The 15,528-nt window shown below is 45.6% G+C and overlaps 1 protein-coding gene across 6 annotated transcripts in view; it reads left to right on the top strand.

Moving 5' to 3' along the window:
• ABCA12 (ATP binding cassette subfamily A member 12) overlaps window positions 1-15,528 on the top strand; it is a 117,242-nt gene that overhangs the window by 90,922 nt on the left and 10,792 nt on the right. For all 6 annotated transcript variants that reach the window (XM_054209544.1, XM_054209545.1, XM_054209543.1 and 3 more), the window contains 8 exons: window positions 676-762; window positions 1,959-2,052; window positions 3,616-3,743; window positions 4,613-4,700; window positions 6,104-6,209; window positions 9,689-9,743; window positions 10,238-10,415; window positions 12,287-12,402. In XM_054209544.1, coding sequence (XP_054065519.1) covers window positions 676-762; window positions 1,959-2,052; window positions 3,616-3,743; window positions 4,613-4,700; window positions 6,104-6,209; window positions 9,689-9,743; window positions 10,238-10,415; window positions 12,287-12,402 — 852 coding nt within the window. The remainder of the gene's footprint in view (window positions 1-675; window positions 763-1,958; window positions 2,053-3,615; window positions 3,744-4,612; window positions 4,701-6,103; window positions 6,210-9,688; window positions 9,744-10,237; window positions 10,416-12,286; window positions 12,403-15,528) is intronic.

Here is a 15,528-nt window from a genome sequence, read left to right as displayed (position 1 = left end):
TGTGCTTAAAAATCCTATCACAAAAATTATTATAACTTGTATCATTCTGATTTCATGAGGTGAACTGCTGTCTTTCTCCAGTGGTTCTCAGTTTTAAGTAAGAAATACAAAATTTAGCTCTAAAGCAGATCTGCTCTTAGGTGTTCTTTCCACTTCAGTCCTGCTAGGTGAGGGAATGAGCCAGAACTGCATGTCTGAGTCCTCTGTTCCTAATGTTCTCCGCTTCCCCTGATGGATCTTTGCTAGAGAGCTGGGTCAGAAGCAAGAAGCATCTTCTTGAATGACCAAAACCAAACAGGCTTCACAAATGAGAGCTGACTGAGACAAAACTGGAAGTAGTGCCTGAAAATTGCAGTAGACGCCTTTTCCCTGGAAAGAGAATCTTGCTTGTCCAAAAGTTCATCAGTATCTTGCTTAGATCTAGAGGCAGCAAATCACTGGAGTAGCTGTGCAGCTCGAAGCAATGAGCGGTCCTTTTAAACCTGTGTGACTGCCCTCATGTACTGCATGTGCTTAAGTGGTTTGCAAGGCCAGCACCACAAATAACCATTTATTTAGCATCTTAAATAAATCCTGTTTCATTCAGACAGCTTTCCTCAGCTCAGTGGTAGTGGAAGCACCTTGAACATATTTCATTTTTCTTCTTTCTTTTTTTTTTCCTTTGTTAAATCTTAGGAATTTTAATGAAACCACAGATGCTTTAGTTGCTTCGATGCTTGCTTTCCCTGGAACGGATAACACATGCATGAATGAAAGCAATTCGTAAGTAGTTCTTGGTTTTCTTCCATTTAAATTCTCAATCTGCAGGAGAATTGATATAGCACGATTAGCCATTAGATCTTAATAACCGTCTTTCATCATCTGCAGAATTTTCATCCATTGGTGCCACATGCAGAGAAAAAAAACCCTTTCCTGCTTCTCTTCAGATTGACTTGCAGCCTCTTCCAGCTCATTAGGAGACGGCCAACTGGCCTTTGGCAGGCAGGCGCAAGCTTGCGCTGCTCGCAGACTTCAGCCGGCGGGATGCGAGTCAGTTCTGAGCAGGGAGCTGTGTAGTCACAATTGGTGTGAGGCAGAACTCAGCCCTGCCGAGAGCCTACGTGGCTCCCGCGCGGCTTGGAGCGAAGGCTGGCATCTGCCAGCACAGATATTCTTGAAACCAGAAAACTACACTGTGCTTTAAGGCTGAGACTGCGACTTCCACACAGTCCCAGGACCTTGACGCTGGTGTTTTTTGCTTCCCTCAAGAAGTATTCACCACCACGAGTGGTCTCCTTTATTACTTTGAGGAGTAAGGGAGCTGCTTTGGTGGTGACAGGATGCGAGCAAACTATTCTCAGATCTGGGATGTAGGTCTTACCTCCCCAATAATCCCAGTTATAACACTGAGCCCACCTGGAAAGTTCTCAGCATAGCTTTTGTTATCTGTATCTAAAAGCTGCGCCATGAGGGCTGGTTTCTTTTGGGCTCTGCAGATAAATTTTCAAGGAATTGGTAGTAAAAGCCTGGGCAGGCTTGCACGCTTATGCATGTCGCGTATCTGCAAGCAAATATTTATGCCGAGCAGTTACAGCAACTGCCCAGTCAATGCAGTCCATCGCAGGACTCCCCAGTTATTGCGATGGCAATAGCCCTTATTTCTGCATTGTAAAATGATTTTGGCCTTTGCGTGCTAACTCCTTAAGCTGTCTACTGTGGGAATGAAGTGGTGTCCGGGTTCCTTCTAATCAGCTGAAGAAAGCCAGGCACGGAGAGCAGCAGCGAGGGCTCTCTGCCGAGAGGCACTGACGGCAGCGGGAGGATGGGTATTCCCTGAAGCACCCAGGGCTGACAAGGAGGTCTGCTTTGCTGCTGAAGCTGCTCGCTGCCATCCTTGCTGTCATTAAACATGACAGCAATTAGCATCGTTTGCACACCTGAGCACAGAGAACCTCAGAGGAAAATGTGTTCATTTGCAGGCAGTGTTTAAAGGAGGACATGCTTGGCCCATGGATTATCAGTGGAAACCAGAGAACTAAGTATTCTGCCTGCAACTGCACAGATGGCATCCAGGTAATTTGAATAAACCCAAAAGAGAGGGAGTTTGGGGGGATACTTGGGGTGTCTTGTATGTTGGGAGTGGTTTTGTGGGCAGGAATGGTATGAAGGGGAACTCAGTGTTTGGATTCCTCCTGTCTCTCTTTGGCCTGGTCGATTTTGTACACTGGTTAACCACTGGCTGCACCAGTTTGGGGACAGGAAAGGAAACGGCATCCTCAGAAGATTCGCATGCTCATATATCTGCCTTCCTCCCCGTGGTGGGAAAAGGTTTAACGGTGGTTTTGAATGTGGTATGATTGTCCCATTTAGCAGAGGTGAAACATGTGTTCAAGAGGAAAATTGCATTTTATACAAGCACTGTCATTATATGAAAGCACAGCTATTATTGCTGTTTGCTCTTCAGAATTCAACTTTATGCAAAGTCTAGATCTGTCTGCTTTTACTCTGCTCCTTCTTATAAATAGTAATGATTAATAACATCAGTGATTTGCATTGTGGTGGTACATACAGAACTAGATATGGGCACTGCTGGGCTTTGCATCTTTATGTGCACATGGGGAAGAGGCAGATTCTGCCCCAATGATGCTACGATTTTACAGTCCAGTTTGAAGTTGAGCTCTCCTCCTTCCAGTGCTCTTCACCTCTCCAGCTTTTTTCCAGTAGGAGATCAGACTCAAGGTGCAACGTGATGACATTTGTTAAGATAAAGCATGTCCTTAGTTGAATGTTCCTAGTCATTCCTTAAAATGCAGTTATTTTATGTGGTTTTTCTGGGCATACACTTAATTTCATATCATTGAAAGTATTGGCATCATTTTTCTGGTAAGTCAGGATAATGTTTGAAGCCGATTCTCACCTCTAGCAGGCACAGGCAGGTGTTCCTCAGCGAGAAGGAAGCTATTTCGTGTATTCTGATGCAAAGTTATGAAGAGATACACAATGGGGGGAGGCCAGGGGTTTTGTTATGGACAAGCTGAAAGAAGTAGCCAGCATACTGTCTGGTAGGACTAGGACACTTCAACCTTATGAAACAGTCGATGTGACTTTGCCCCTCAGCATGTTCAATTATATATTCGGGACTAATCCAAGGTTTCTCTGAAGCTCTGGAAAATCTTCCCAGTGACTGACAGTAAAGCGAAAATGTAGAGTGTAGCTGCTGTGAAATGCAAGATGAGAATTTGAGGTTACCACGATGTTTTCTGCTCCGTGAGTTGTTTTGCCCTCTGCTGTTGTCTGCGCAGTCACTCTGATGCTGCGCTAAGTAGGATCAGCCTTAATTCAGCAAAAATCCTCCAACATAGCATGAAGCACATTTCAAGGTCTCACTGATGTCAGTAGAACTGAAGTGTAGATTTAAGCAAAGGTTGTTTCTAGGCACCTTGCTAAATATGTTCAGGACGGCATGCAGGATGTGTGCCATGTGGCGCTCTACCCTGATTTGCAAATCATCAGCTTCTGTAGGAATCAGTCCCAGCACCAGAATGTCGCCATTGCCTGCTCTCAATCTTGTCCTGATATGCTAGTTTTTAGTTAAAAGACAGACACCAACATTCTTGTTCATTTGTCTCCACTCAGACATGTCCACAGACGAACTACACTCCCCCTCACAGAAGGACCTTCTCCACACGGACAGTTTATAACCTCACGGGGCACAATGTGGAGACCTACATTTTGGCAACTACCAAAGACTTCCTGCAAAAACGGTAGAGCATAAACCTCCAGTTCTTCTCTGAATGGTACCGGGAGCAGCCTTTTATACATGTCATATCCATTGGGCTTGAAGAGGTGACAGTGCAGTAGGGGTTGAGAAAGGCCTCCCTGCATCTGGTGAAAGGAGGTAAAACGTCCTGCAATTACGGAGTTAAAGATAAAGGTCTGTGCAAGTGCTCTGCTTGATCATAGCAGAGATAGCCTAGGGATAACATGTCAATCACCTCGTAAGCTGACAGTTGGATCCACAGACAAGTCTTTGTCTGACTCAGAAATGCTTAAAAAGAGGAAAGTCTGACACAGTCTGTCATGAGGTAAACCCTGGGGAGAGACTTTCCTCCAAGTCTGATTCTCTGAAGAGCCTCAGTGTGTGCTTCACTTCAACAAGTGCATCTGTTCTGGTGAAATTAGAGGCTGAACGTTTTCTTGCACCGTGGGGTTGTTAGGGCTATTAGTGTGTCTGGACTCTGCAGCACAGCTGTGCAGCGTGTCTTGGGGCAAAAATAGCCTGACATTATGGTTGTCAAGGAACATGTTCGTCTGCCATTGATTTAAACTGAGCTGCTCTTCTTCTGGGTAAGAAGCAGTCATTGTATTCCAATGTGGTAGGCGAGCAAGTTTGGAGTCCACGTGGCTCCAAAATATTTCTCAAATGGAGGCTTTCAGCACAGTTTTGTGATAGTGCTGCCAAGTTTCTGTTTCCATCTTTTCCCCCAAGCAAGGACTCTGGCAACCGGGTTAAGTTCTTTGAAGTCAAGCTAGAATTAAGTGGGGTGACAGTGGCATGCTAACATGCACCAACCGAAGGTATTGAAGCTTTTGAATGAGGATAACAATGCATTTCCCTCTGCTTTTCACTCAGGTATGGCGGCTGGAGCTTCGGGCTGCCTTTGACAACAGATCTCCGGTTCGATATCAGACCGGTGCCCCCCAACAGAACATTGACTAAGGTAACTAACCTCTGCCTGCTCATCCTAGCACGGGCAGCGCGGGACCCAGAAGAAGTGATGTTGAGTTCAGGGCTATTTCAGAAAATAAAGCAAAACCCTCTGAAATCTGCAGCTTCATGTGGGAGGGACTTGTAGTTCGTTTCCTTTCTTCTCCCCATTCTTCTTTATTGGTCTGACTTATCTTGCTAGCAGGAGACAATTTTTCTGCTGTCATAATTTTATTATACAGAGGTGAAAAGATCAATTAGTAGCACCTTTATCTCATGACAGAATGTATGTACCTTAACTAGGGCTGGCTGCTGGATTCTGATATACCCGTTTCTCTGTTTCTGCTCAGTGAAAATGTTGTAACGCATCAGCGTTAAAAGCACCGAGGCTGAAATCTGAGGTAGCAGGGAAATGCAAGAGAGCTGAGAAAGTCCTGTGATCCCATTGCAAAACCTACCAGGAGGGTGTTCCTGCAAGAGCAGTGGTGTTTTCAGAGGTGGCTCCAAGAAAAGGGAATCACAGGGTTTATTTTTTCACTAACACTCAGAGCTCACGTAATGAATTTGCAGGTATTTTCACCCCACCAATCTTACAGCTTCATTTTAGATCTGAAAGCATTGCTTTTTGTTTATCACATGTCAGATTTAATATCCGGAAACCTTGATAGCGTTGGAAGCAGGGCAGACTCTAGTCCTTGCTCTGCTAGGGCAAGCAGAATGAAATCACTGAGCACGTGGCACTTGGGGATATGCAAAGGTGGATGCTGTGGGCTGTGTTTAAGCCTCTAACCTTAATAGCCTCAGTTCTCTGTCCTTGGGTAGGTAACTTACACCGCCAACCTGGGTGCTGTGGGTTCTGCCTAAAGCCGGTGATAGTAAATCTCCCCAAAGTGCATGTCCTCTGATCTGACTTTTTCCCCTCAGTCCCCAGGGTTTATCGTGGTGTAGGTAAGAAAAGTTATCATGAGGAGGGAAAGGCTGTTGCTGAATGAAAAAGTGACGACTGGCTACTTTCTGCCCAAAAGCAACCTTCTTCTGTCTGGCTTTCAAGGGATCTTAGACATTTGACTGCTTAGCCTTCTTTGGGAGGTCTCCACCACTGGCGTTCATCAGATCTGACCAGCTTATTACAGAGAAGAAAACAAGTGTCTGTATGCTTTATGTCACATACCCAGCTGCTGCTTCTTTCTTCTCTCTCAGAGGCAAATGAAGCTGATGGGACTGTCGTGCTGAAAGTGAAATGTGCTTTTATACTCATTTGGTACTTGATGTGGTTTAATCATTGGACATTAACTTGTAGAGATTATGACTTTAGATAGCAACACGGAATGATTCATTTGTGCAAGCAGAACAAACCAAAATGTTACTAGTAACAGTTTCTCTCCCAAATTCTTTCAATTTCTCAATTATGTGCAGGTGTGGTATAATCCCGAAGGTTATCACAGCCTTCCAGCCTATCTCAACAGCTTGAACAACTTCATTCTTCGAGCTAACTTGCCAAAAAATGAGACTTCCAGATACGGTAAGTGTCCCTTTACATGAGCAAATAATTTCTCCCCTTTGGGGGGAATATCCTGGTTCTGATGAAATCGATGAAAACACTTACCTTGACTTCAGTGAGGCCATTTCTTTATTCCCAATGATGCAATTCCTTTAAAAACAGAATTGAAAAACATGAATAAATCACATATTTCATTTGTTTTTGTCAAAGACTCAGGGGAGATGGAGAGGGAAGACCCCAGCTCCTATATAAAATACTTCCTTCATCCAAAAAATGCCAGTGGTTGCTATTTGATTTATTGCCTGTCATCATGGTACCGAAATAGCTGTCTCTTGAGAGGTGCCCATTAGTTACGCATCAGAAGGGTACTTTAGATCATCTCAGGGGGTGGTTTAGATTAGTCAATTTTAATATGTCACCCTTCTGCTGAGAGCAACTCAGGATGCGTGGATATGTGTATGTTTGTGTTTGAGAGGGTGAGATTAAGTGAGAAACGTAATTTTCAGCTATATTTTCCCTCTGACATGCGACTTACGCAGATTCCAAGGAGTGTTAGCAGCCCATTTGGGGTTATCAGTTCTCATGGCTTCTCCTCAGTAATATAATGCAGCAACCCAAATTCCTGACCAGGGCACCCTATCTTTACCATTTACGGCTCAGGCCACATTTTGGGTGCAGCGTGGGCACAAATATGTCTATGTATAAATAAGCCTGTCTCTAGAGGTTGGAGGGGGTGCAGGCAGAAGAGAAAGATTTATGTTGATACCATTTCGAGAAATCTTATAGAGATTTATGGGATCTGACAAGAGTAGCAATTGTGTGCAGAAATGCCCTACCGATTGATTTGCTTTGAAAAATAGGGCCCTTCCAGCCGTGTCCTGGTCACGCCTGGCCCCCCCCTCCAGGTGACAGTGACACAGGTGACGGTGTCTCTTTGCTCATAAGACTATTCCTTACTGATGTGTCTGAATTTAACTGTAATAGAAAAGGCATCTGATCTGAAGCTTTGCGTGTCGTGCCACGAATTAAAGCAGCAGCAGAACGCTGATTACAAGTCGACACAGCATGTCTTTCTTCCCACCTCCGCATCCCGATGCACCAAAACTCCCCTCACAACAAGCGAAATCAGCGCCTCGTCCCCCCTGCCATCCTAAAATACCCACCGCCTTAAACCTTCGAGACCTGCAGCGTGCCGTGCAGGTCAGAAGGTTCAAGCTTTTCGGTGTGCACTGCACGAGCGGATCACAAAGCTGCAGCCCCTGTCCGGGTGCGGAGAGAGGAGACCTCAGCCAGGCACTTGCAGCGGCAGGAACGTCCCAGAGCAGCTGAATTATTAAGCAGTGAAGCTTCTTGCTCTGTCTCTGTATTCCCAACACATGCCGTAGCGAGAGCAAAGGCAGCAAGTTCGTGTGAACAGTCAGAAAGTTTTCACAGGGAAAGTTTTCTACCAGGAAAATAACAATTTTCAGTGGGAAAGAACAGTGGCAGTTTTTATTCCATCTGTCCTGCTACTTACATATTTTTGGAAAGAAATGCTGAGTAGTAAATGACCAGACAGATAATTCTCCGCTTCCCACTAATAATCCAAGCCGTAGAATGGGGGAAATAAAATGAATGGATGAGGATTGCTCCCCCGGGGTAGTGTAAATCCAGTTTGAAATACAATCGAACAGACATTCTGTGTGGTATGTTCCTGGCAGCTAAATCTATTTGTTGTTGTGACAAATAAATGACAGTTTAAGAACCATTGAAATGGCCAGATAAAAGTGTGTTGTCATTTCAGCAGTTTGAAAGAGGTGCCAGTCCTGCTTTAAAGGTTTGACTTAGACTGCGTATATTTTTAAAAAATACATAAAAAGCTTTTTACCCTGTCACTAAGCAAGTCATAATAGCTTTTGACTTATGTATATTGTGCTTTCTCTTCTCTCAAGCCCAACCAACAAAAAAGAGAAAGCATTGAAATGGAAATTGTGACTCCTAGCCTAAGCTTCAGTAAAGGAGAATGGCTTTATAGGGAAGTATTAGCAGATTAGACAGACGGTATCTTTCTTTCTCTCTCTCTCTTTTAGAGAAGGGGAACATTTCCTGGCTGTTTGTGTGTGGCTTTATCAGCAGCCCAAGATTTTAATTCCGTTTCTCTCCCTGATGACAAGAATGAGTTTTTCTTCCCCCTCCGGAATGAATTTCCTATGAAATCTTCCCTTTCAAATTTATTTGCTCAGTACGGCATTTGCTCAGCTAAACCCGCAAGTCTCATCCTTTATGGCTCCCATGTCGGAATGCTCGTTCTTAGAGAAAATAGCCCAGAATAGTTCTTCCTCGTATAACCGCTGAAAGTCAGGCACCTGGCTGTAAGGAGCTTAAATTTCAGAGGTGGTGTGTTCTAGCAAATCTCTCTGGATTTAATAGCAGTGCGAGGTGCTCCAGCACTCCCTGAGAAGCAAGGCATTTACTTAGTTGCCTAAATACTGATTGAGAACCTCGTTTTTAGGCACGTTAACATCTTAGCCTAAACCCTTTCTCAGGTGCCACAGTCTTAGAGTCTGGGCTGGTATCTTGGTGGGACCAAGGCAGAGACCTTCACTGGAGGTTAGAACTGTCCCACCAGAACCCCCCAAGTTCCTCGTTTTATTAGAAAACACTGGTTTTATAGGCACAAATTGCCTCCAAACAGCAAACGCACTGTGATGAACAATAGTAGTATATTTTGGGATAGATGTTCTCCTTGGTAAAGAAGTACTTAAACCAAATCTTCTGAACATAATGCATGTGAGCAGAAAATTGTGCCTGATACAAACCCATTTTTAAGGGATCTTTTTGGAAAACATCACACGGGGCTTACTAACACAGTAACTAGATTTTTTGCTAGTTCCCGTGGACAAAATGATTCTTTTTTTTCCTAGCTGCATAAGACAGAATAGTTCAGAATTAACCCATTGCCAAACTGGGAACAACAGTGCCTGTAGCTTACTTGGGTTTACGGTAGCATCTCAACAGATGTCCGTATTGAGAAAGACATATATCAGGAAGATAAGAGTTGTAGAGAAAGCCAATAGGGAACCATTTGTTTCTGATGATAAAAGAACAAGTGAAATGCAGTGAGATCATCAAGCAGCAACTTTAAAATGAAACATATCCACCAGTTTTGAATGCATCCATGTTGAGGAATCCAACTTAAAATATATGGACCCATGAGCGTGTGCCTAATTTTAGGTGTGGGAGTGCTCTTACTGAGGCGAATGATACTGTCACCCAGATGATAGATGCAGAAACAGGGCCTGGGGTTTGTATTTCAGATCTGCTGTGCGTCGAAGTCAAGTCATAGAAAAAATTCTCAAAATTCTGCCCAAGATCACACCGAGATGACAGAGCAAAACCCAGCTTTTGATCTGCTTTTCTTCTCTATTCACAGTCTTCTGTATTACTGTCATTCTCAGGAACTGGTGAAGGAAGCTTTAAGTTAGCCACGTTTTCAACTTCTTTTCTTTTTGTTCTTGTAGGTATTTTCTTATCAGCTCACCCATATCCTGGAGGACAGAGTCAAGAACAAGTAATGTAAGAAGATTCATTTGGCTGATGCCTGAATTGTTTAGCTTCAAAAGAAGCAAACCAGCTTCTTGGAAACCATAAAGCAGCCTAAATTACTGAATATCTTTCTCTAAATGATGAAACTGCTCTCTTCCTTGTCTTCATTCCCCCTATGCAAGAATAGCATCCTGCTTGCCACAGAGCTGCCAGATCCCCGTTAGGCTTTCTTTGTAGAATCCCATATAGATGTGGAGGTCACAGTTACAGCATCACACGTTTTTGTGCTTTGGCACAATAATAATAATTACATAATTTTCCCTTTGGCCTTTCCAATCAATGCAATGGCACGGTGTTATGAGTCAGTGCTGTGAGCCCTTTTAGCTGGGCGTAATTACCATCAGCAAAAGATGCTGGCACAGAATCAGGACCTCGCTGCTGCTGAGCTCTAAACAATGCCTGTGCGATGAGGGAGATCTGCCACTTTGACTCACCAGAGACATCTTTCTGCACTTTCTCCCCAGGCTCAACAGCTTACTCGACATCATAGTCTCAATGTCTGTTTTGGTTGGCTACTCTATCACAACGGCAAGCTTTGTGCTCTATGTGGTCAAAGAACATCAAACCAAAGCCAAACAACTGCAGCACATTTCAGGCCTCGGGATGACAAGCTATTGGGTGACTAACTTCGTTTATGACCTGGTAAATAATTCATGTTCTTAAATGCACCAAGAGTAGCAATACACAGCAGAGGAAGAAAAGTTCTTTATTTAAAGCTGGTTGCCTAGACTTCTTAATATTATTACTACCAAGAGTGTTATGTAGTAATTGTTCTCCAAGACATTGAAGACTATTAAATGTGAACCGCAACACTGGATTTTGCTAAGCGAAGGCATTCCTTCTCTCTCGAGTGTATGCAAAACACTCAGCACATTTGTATGAGAGCAACACAGAACAGGCCAGAGCTTGATTTCGGTTTTAACGTGCAAGCAGCAAGCTGCTTTTCTGTTAGCTTGCGGGGCTAGATTCGCATGTCTTTATGCATCTCGGGGAAGGCTTTGGGGCTTGAGGCTACAGGCATTTTGGAAACCCTGGGAGTACGGGGTGTGACATTAGCTGACATCTCATAGCTGACAGTCCCCTGTTGAGCAAAAATCCATTGCTGGGTTGAATGCTCTCTCTAAGATTGTATATTATGAAGGTTTTTAAGCCAAGGAAAGCTACTAATGCAGCTATATGCCTTCCAGAACCTGAGCAAGTGCCCTTCTACAGTGCTGCACTGCGCTGTATAGATTTACCACCTTGTTCCTATAGATAGTTGAGCTCCCCAGCACTGTGCTGCATTACGTGGCGTAGGCATGCCCTTGTTCTCCCTGAAGTTAAGTTTCCTCCTGGTAAAGAGGGTTAATAGCACTGCTGGAATGCATCACTGGGCTAAGAGGATAAATATGCACAGTGTCTGTAGACTAAAGTGCTTTGTGTCTTATGAATTACCTTCGGTGCACGATGTCAAACCCTCACATAGTTCGAGATCTGCAAGCGCAGACCATCTCTGCTTGTGAGCTTTGGCATTGCCAGCGATGCTGTAATGGTGATGAGCTCTACGTATCCGACAAATTTCTATTGATGCAGTTTCAAATCCCAGTGATATCATCCGTTCCTGAAAACATGAAATCTTCAAGGGCGTTTGGGTGGCCAGCCCCCTCTGATGCAGTGAGGGTTAAAGGGCTGAAATCCCTTGGGGAATGTGAGCCTGGACTCTTTCTGCAGAGCACAGCAGAAAGTGTGCTTCTAGGTGTTTTCCTAACACTTACAAAGCAGTCCTAACAATACGGTGCTCACCACTGAGCAGCCTAAGCTGCCTGCTTAAAGGGTCTGGTGTGATGAGGACACCACACAAGTGTCCCCTGCCTTGCACAAGGGGCTTGAAAGGGGTCTGAGGGCAGCGTGGCTGCAGCCTGGCCTGGCTGAGTCGCAGGGGTGAGGATGCCTCTGCTTCCCTCATCTGCGCCCTCACTTCGGCACTGCATATTTGTAAATCAGCCTGCGGAAAAATCCCCAGGGTCCTTGCCACAATCAGTATTCAGTGGGATGAAACTAATCCAGCGCTCTCGGCAACTTGATATTTCTCAGAGAATCCCTGCCAGTAAATTCTGTTAAATCCCAAAGCTGGGGAAGAGAGGAATCTCTCGAGGCAGACGTTTGGTAGGTCCCTGGCTTGACTCAACATTATAAAGACCGGATTTATAGGGCACAATGAAGTGGTCTGACTGCAAGTCTAACAGAAAACCCAAAGGGGTATTTTTCATTCACAACCTTTTTTTAAGGCACTTTCTGCCCACGGCCCTGAATGTTAAGGCTTAGTCTATTCAAAATGGCTTTGTGGGAGTTCATTTGCAAGACTCCGAAAGTCTCTGGCGGACAGAGACCCCACCTGTACTTGGTTTCCCATAGAAAATCCAAGCTGCGCTTGTGGGACCAGGTTCAGAACTGGCGTTGTTGCTTCTGCATAGTCCTAGAAAAATGTTTAAGAATTATCGTCCTAATAACATCTTTTTAATATCATTTTGCAGGTACTTTTTATGGTCCCTATTGGACTCTCAATAGGAGTTATTTCATCCTTCCAGATACCGGCTTTCTGCAACAACAATAACTTACTGGCAGTATTTCTTCTGCTGCTACTGTTTGGGTGAGTGTGGAGCTCAGTTGTTTAAATATCATTGCGCAGGGTGAGGAACTGGATATTGCAGGCTGCTGCAATTTGAGATCCAAGGGAGGAATAGACACAAGGAGTAGTGATAATTTGGTAACTACAGTAGTGTCCGAGAATGATCAGGTGCAAATCAGGGCCTGTCCCCCCAAGAAAGTGGTAGGACAATTAACCCAACTGAAGTGCATCTACACTAATGCACGCAGCATGGGGAATAAGCAGGACGAGCTGGAGGCCATCGTGCAGCAGGGAAACTATGATGTGGTTGCCATCATGGAAACGTGGTGGGAAGACACACACAAGTGGAGTGCTGTAATTGATGGCTACCAGCTTTTCAGAAGGGATAGGCAAGGGAAGAGAGGTGGTGGGGTGGCCCTCTATGTTAGGGGCGGTTTTGAATGTCTGGAACTCAACACTGTAAATGACAGTGTTGAGTGTGTATGGATAAAAATCAAGGGGAAGGCCAACAAGGCAGATATCGTGATGGGAGTTTGTTATAGACCCCCTAATCAGGATGTAGAAACCGATGAAGTATTCTATAAGCGGCTGGCAGAGGTCTCGCGATCATCTGCCCTTGTTCTTGTGGGGGATTTCAACTTCCCGGATGTCCGCTGGGAATACTACACAGCAGAGAGGGAACAGTCCCGGAGGTTCCTGGAGTGTGTGGAAGACAACTTCCTAACACAGCTGGTGAAGGAACCTACTAGGGGAAGTGCCCTACTGGACCTACTGTTTGTTAACAGAGAAGGTCTTGTGGGGGATGTAAAGGTTGGAGGTCATCTTGGGCAGAGTGACCATGAAATGATAGAGTTTTCAATTCTTGGTGAAGGGAGGCGGGGAGCCAGCAGAACTGCCACCTTGGATTTCCGAAGGGCAGACTTTAGCCTGTTTAGGAGCATGGTTGAGAGTGTCCCTTGGGAGGCAGTTTTGAAGAGCAAAGGTGCCCAGGAAAGCTGGTCATACTTCAAGCAGGTGCTCTTAGAAGCACAGGTGAAGGCCATCCCCATGTCCCGAAAGACGAGCCGACGGGGAGGAAGACCAGCCTGGCTAAATAGAGAGCTTTGGCTGGACCTCAGGAAAAAAAGGAAGGCTTATGTTCTCTGGAAAAGGGGCTTAGCAACTTATGAGGATTATCAAGATATAACAAAGCTATGCAGGGGGAAGATTAGAAGGGCCAAAGCTCAATCAGAACTCAGCTTGGCCACTGCAGTTAAAGACAACAAGAAGAGATTTTTCCAGTATATCAACAGAAAAAGGAAAACTAGGGAAAATATAGGTCCACTGATGAATGAGACGGGTGCCCTAGTGGTGGAAGACACAGAGAAGGCAGAGTTACTGAATGCCTTCTTTTCTTCGGTCTTCACTGATAAAGCCATCCCTCACACATCCCATACCCTGGAGGCAAGGGGGAAGGTCTGGAGAGAGGAAGATTTTCCCTTAGTTGAGGAGGACCGGGTCAGAGACCACTTGGCCAAGCTGGACATTCATAAATCCATGGGCCCTGACGGGATGCACCCACGAGTGCTGAGAGAGCTGGCAGATGTTATCGCTAGACCACTCTCCATCGTCTTTGAAAAGTCATGGGGAACAGGAGAGGTGCCTGAGGACTGGAGGAAGGCTAACGTCACTCCAATCTTCAAAAAAGGCAAGAAGGAGGACCCAGGGAACTACAGGCCGGTTAGTCTCACCTCTGTCCCTGGGAAGGTAATGGAGCGACTCATTCTGGATGTCGTCTCCAAACACATAGAGGAACAGGAAGTTATTGGAAGTGGTCAGCATGGATTTACCAAGGGCAAATCATGCCTGACCAATCTGATAGCTTTCTATGATGTTATAACGGGTTGGCTGGATGAGGGGAGAGCCGTAGATGTCATCTACCTTGACCTTAGCAAGGCTTTTGACACTGTCTCCCATAACATCCTCATTAGGAAGCTGAGGAAGTATGGGCTAGACGAGGTGACAGTGAGGTGGATCGAGAGCTGGCTGAGTGACAGAACCCAGAGGCTTGTGATCAGCGGCACAGAGTCCAGTTGGAGGCCTGTAATGAGTGGTGTCCCTCAGGGGTCAATACTTGGACCAATTTTGTTCAATATATTCATTAATGACCTAGATGAGGGGACAGAGTGTATCCTCAGCAAGTTTGCTGATGATACCAAGCTGGGAGGGGTGGCCGACACTCCAGAGGGCCATGCTGCCATCCAGCGTGACCTGGACAGGCTGGAGAGCTGGGCAGAGAAGAACCTAATGAGGTTCAACAAAAGCAAGTGTAGGGTCCTGCACCTGGGAAGGAAGAATGCCAAACACCAGTATAGGTTAGGGGCGGACATGCTGGGAAGCAGCTCTGAGGAGAAGGACCTGGGGGTCCTGGTAGACAGCAAATTATCCATGAGCCAGCAGTGTGCCCTTGTCGCCAAGAAGGCCAATGGCATCCTGGGCTGCATAGGGAAGGCTGTGGCCAGTAGGTCGAGGGAGGTCATTCTTCCCCTCTACTCTGCACTGGTGAGGCCACAACTGGAGTATTGTGTCCAGTTCTGGGCTCCCCAGTTCAAGAGGGACAGGGAACTACTGGAGCGAGTCCAGTGAAGGGCAACCAAGATGATTGTGGGACTGGAGCACCTCCCTTATGAGGAAAGGCTGAAAGAGCTGGGACTCTTTAGCCTGGAGAAGAGAAGGTTGAGGGGGGACCTGATTAATGTTTACAAGTACCTAAAGGGTGGGTTTAAGGAGGACGGAGCCAGGCTCTTTTCAATGGTTCCCAGCGACAGGACAAGGGGCAATGGGCGCAAGCTAGAACATAGGAAGTTCCGTTCAAATACACGGAAAAACTTCTTTACAGTGAGGGTGACAGAGCACTGGAACAGGCTGCCCAGGGAGGTTGTGGAGTCCCCTTCTCTGGAGATTTTCAAGACCCGCCTGGATGCAGCCCTGAGGGATGTGCTTTAGGCAACCCTGCTTTAGCAGGGGAGTTGGACTAGATGATCTCTAGAGGTCCCTTCCAACTCTGAAGATTCCGTGATTCCGTGATTCCATGAATACGGGGGCTTTTTTCTACAACACGCGCTTTACAAACGGTGACTAGTTGCTCCTTCCAGGAGCAGTGAGCTA

This window comes from Rissa tridactyla, chromosome 7 (assembly GCF_028500815.1).
Source record: "Rissa tridactyla isolate bRisTri1 chromosome 7, bRisTri1.patW.cur.20221130, whole genome shotgun sequence".
Taxonomy (NCBI): domain Eukaryota; kingdom Metazoa; phylum Chordata; class Aves; order Charadriiformes; family Laridae; genus Rissa; species Rissa tridactyla.
This window is presented reverse-complemented; position numbering and strand designations above follow the sequence as displayed.